General features: G+C 39.9%; 1 protein-coding gene across 1 annotated transcript; it reads left to right on the forward strand.

The window, feature by feature from the left end:
* The first annotated feature begins 324 nt into the window (after positions 1 to 324).
* On the forward strand, positions 325 to 1,927 carry LOC125290730. The gene is made up of 3 exons (XM_048237261.1): positions 325 to 907; positions 1,207 to 1,332; positions 1,758 to 1,927. The coding sequence occupies exons 1-3, from the start codon at positions 514 to 516 to the stop codon at positions 1,925 to 1,927; spliced, it is 690 nt and encodes a 229-aa protein (XP_048093218.1). The 5' UTR covers positions 325 to 513.
* Positions 1,928 to 2,144: the final 217 nt, after the last annotated feature.

Below are 2,144 nucleotides of genomic sequence, written 5' to 3' on the forward strand. Positions count from 1 at the left end.
GAAAAAAAATTGTCTTATTTTTTTCGACTTTTCAGATTTTCTTAGTTTTCACACATAAGGTCCGGGGTCAGGAAAAAAGACAGATTTTGACAAATTTCAAAATATGTCAGATATTGTCCAAATTATTTTTTTAATTCACGTCTAGACATTTGAAATGCATGATCTATGGCAAAAAAGTGAAAAAAAAATTGTCTTATTTTTTTCGTACTTTTCAGATTTTCTTATATCTCTTTTCCACCAAGGCAGTTCTGGTGCTGGTTCGGAGTCGGTGCCAAATATCGAACCGGTTCTTTGCTTTTCCACACAAATAAACCCGGTTCTGGGCCAACAAAACAGGTTCCAGCTCAGCACCAACTCTGAACTGGTCTAGAGATAAGAACCGGTTACGTCAGGTGCTGGGGGAGATCGTGACGTAGCCTACCTAAAACAAAAACTTTGCGACGCCATTTTTTTTTTAAACACCGGTCAGCTGTTAACGTTTGCTCAGCTGTTAACGTACTTTGGGTAGAACTAATGGACGGAAAACAGAAACAACCGTGGTCTGTGGAGGAAACAAACTGTCTGCTGGCTTTGTGGTCCTCCACAGAAATTCAAAGTAAATTGGAAGGAGCTGTGCGGACAAAACCAATCTTTGAAAAGCTAGAAAATGAAATGTCTATAGCGGGTTACCAGAGGAGTGTAGACCAGTTGATAAACAAAATTAAAAAATTAAAAAAAGATTATCGGGACCAAAAAAGGGAGCTTGGGCGAAGTGGTAGCGGTCGTCAACGAAGATCCCCACATTTCGACGTCCTGGACTCCATACTTGGTGACCGGCCGGCATGCCAAACCACCGGGGCACTGAACTCTGCCACAGCCTTGTTAGAGGCTATGGTGAATGGAGAGGCAGAAAATTCCAATGCTTCAGGTGGGTCTTATATTTCATATGTTTCAATGTTACTCATGTTTTTTTTTAAACGGTGTAGCCAGCTATGTATTGTTACAATGTTATAGTTAGGTGACGACAACAAGCAAAATGTAGCAAGCTACTACCGCTAGCAAACTTAGCCTACTTGGTTACCTTGGTTACAGTTCCTAAACGTTATCGTTTTTATAAGGCATTTACTAACGTTATGGCTGCATTACAAAAAGCCGAAATTTAAATAAGTGTGTTGGACTTATTTCAGTCTGTGCTTTCAAACTTTGTTCCCTGTTTTGGTTGTTTAGAGTTGTCTGTCACTGGTGAGGAAGGGGATGTTGATGACACGGAGCTACCACCACCACCACCACAGGACTGCAGCTCACCGCGTCCGGTACCATCTGCCTCCGTGTCATCACGGCAAGCCAAACGAGGTAAAATATTTTGTGCTATGTATTCCGTGTTTCCTTAATGTTTAGGCCTACATGTTATACATGACCTCATTGCATATATTGTCCAACAAGCATTTAACCTTTACTTACTTACTGCCCTTTATGCCTCCTGCCTCCAAGCATTTAACCTAGTTTCTTAAAATGAAGGGTCAGTATGTCCTACTGAAACGGTAGATTATTGTCAACATGCAGGTGCATTGTTTGCAGATTTTGTTAGAAATTGTTAAATTATGGTGGCAGCCAATGTAAAACAAACTAGTTTATCTGCAGTAATGGACTTGTACTAGTAGTGCACAGTACAGTACAAGATGTATTTATATTACAGCAACTATATGCTCTGGTGGTAGATAGTTTGACATTGTCATCTAATCACACATTTTGGTTTGGTTTGTTTGTTTTCTACACAGCAAAAAGAAAGCGTGACAATGAGGAGCTGTTGGACTACATGGAAAAGGCTGACGATAAGTTCTTGCAGCTCAACAAGGACATGGCAGCAAAGATGGAGGCAGACACAAGCGCTCTGCTTGGGCTCATGGGGCGCATAGTGGCAGTGATGGAGGCGCAAGCAAACAAATAGAGAATACTGTTTTTAATTTAATAAATATGTTATTTATTTATTTATTTGATTGTTAATGCCAATAAACACATGTTTATATATTTACCAACATTCTCACCCTTCCCTATTCCAAAAAACAGTTTTGAATATGTGAATGTGCCGTGCAAACAAACACACGCAGGCACAACACACACAGGCACAACCGGTTAAAATAATTTCATTAATTGTATTCCACATT

This window comes from Alosa alosa, unplaced genomic scaffold (assembly GCF_017589495.1).
Source record: "Alosa alosa isolate M-15738 ecotype Scorff River unplaced genomic scaffold, AALO_Geno_1.1 AALO_1.0_unplaced_847, whole genome shotgun sequence".
NCBI classification, from domain to species: domain Eukaryota; kingdom Metazoa; phylum Chordata; class Actinopteri; order Clupeiformes; family Clupeidae; genus Alosa; species Alosa alosa.

Bases quoted from the DNA above. Each gene is read 5' to 3' on its own strand.
- LOC125290730 (XM_048237261.1), top strand. From the start codon at position 514: ATGGACGGAAAACAGAAACAACCGTGGTCTGTGGAGGAAACAAACTGT. The intron at 908-1,206 runs GTGGGTCTTATA...TTGGTTGTTTAG, and splicing joins AGAAAATTCCAATGCTTCAG to AGTTGTCTGTCACTGGTGAG. The intron at 1,333-1,757 runs GTAAAATATTTT...TTTTCTACACAG, and splicing joins ATCACGGCAAGCCAAACGAG to CAAAAAGAAAGCGTGACAAT.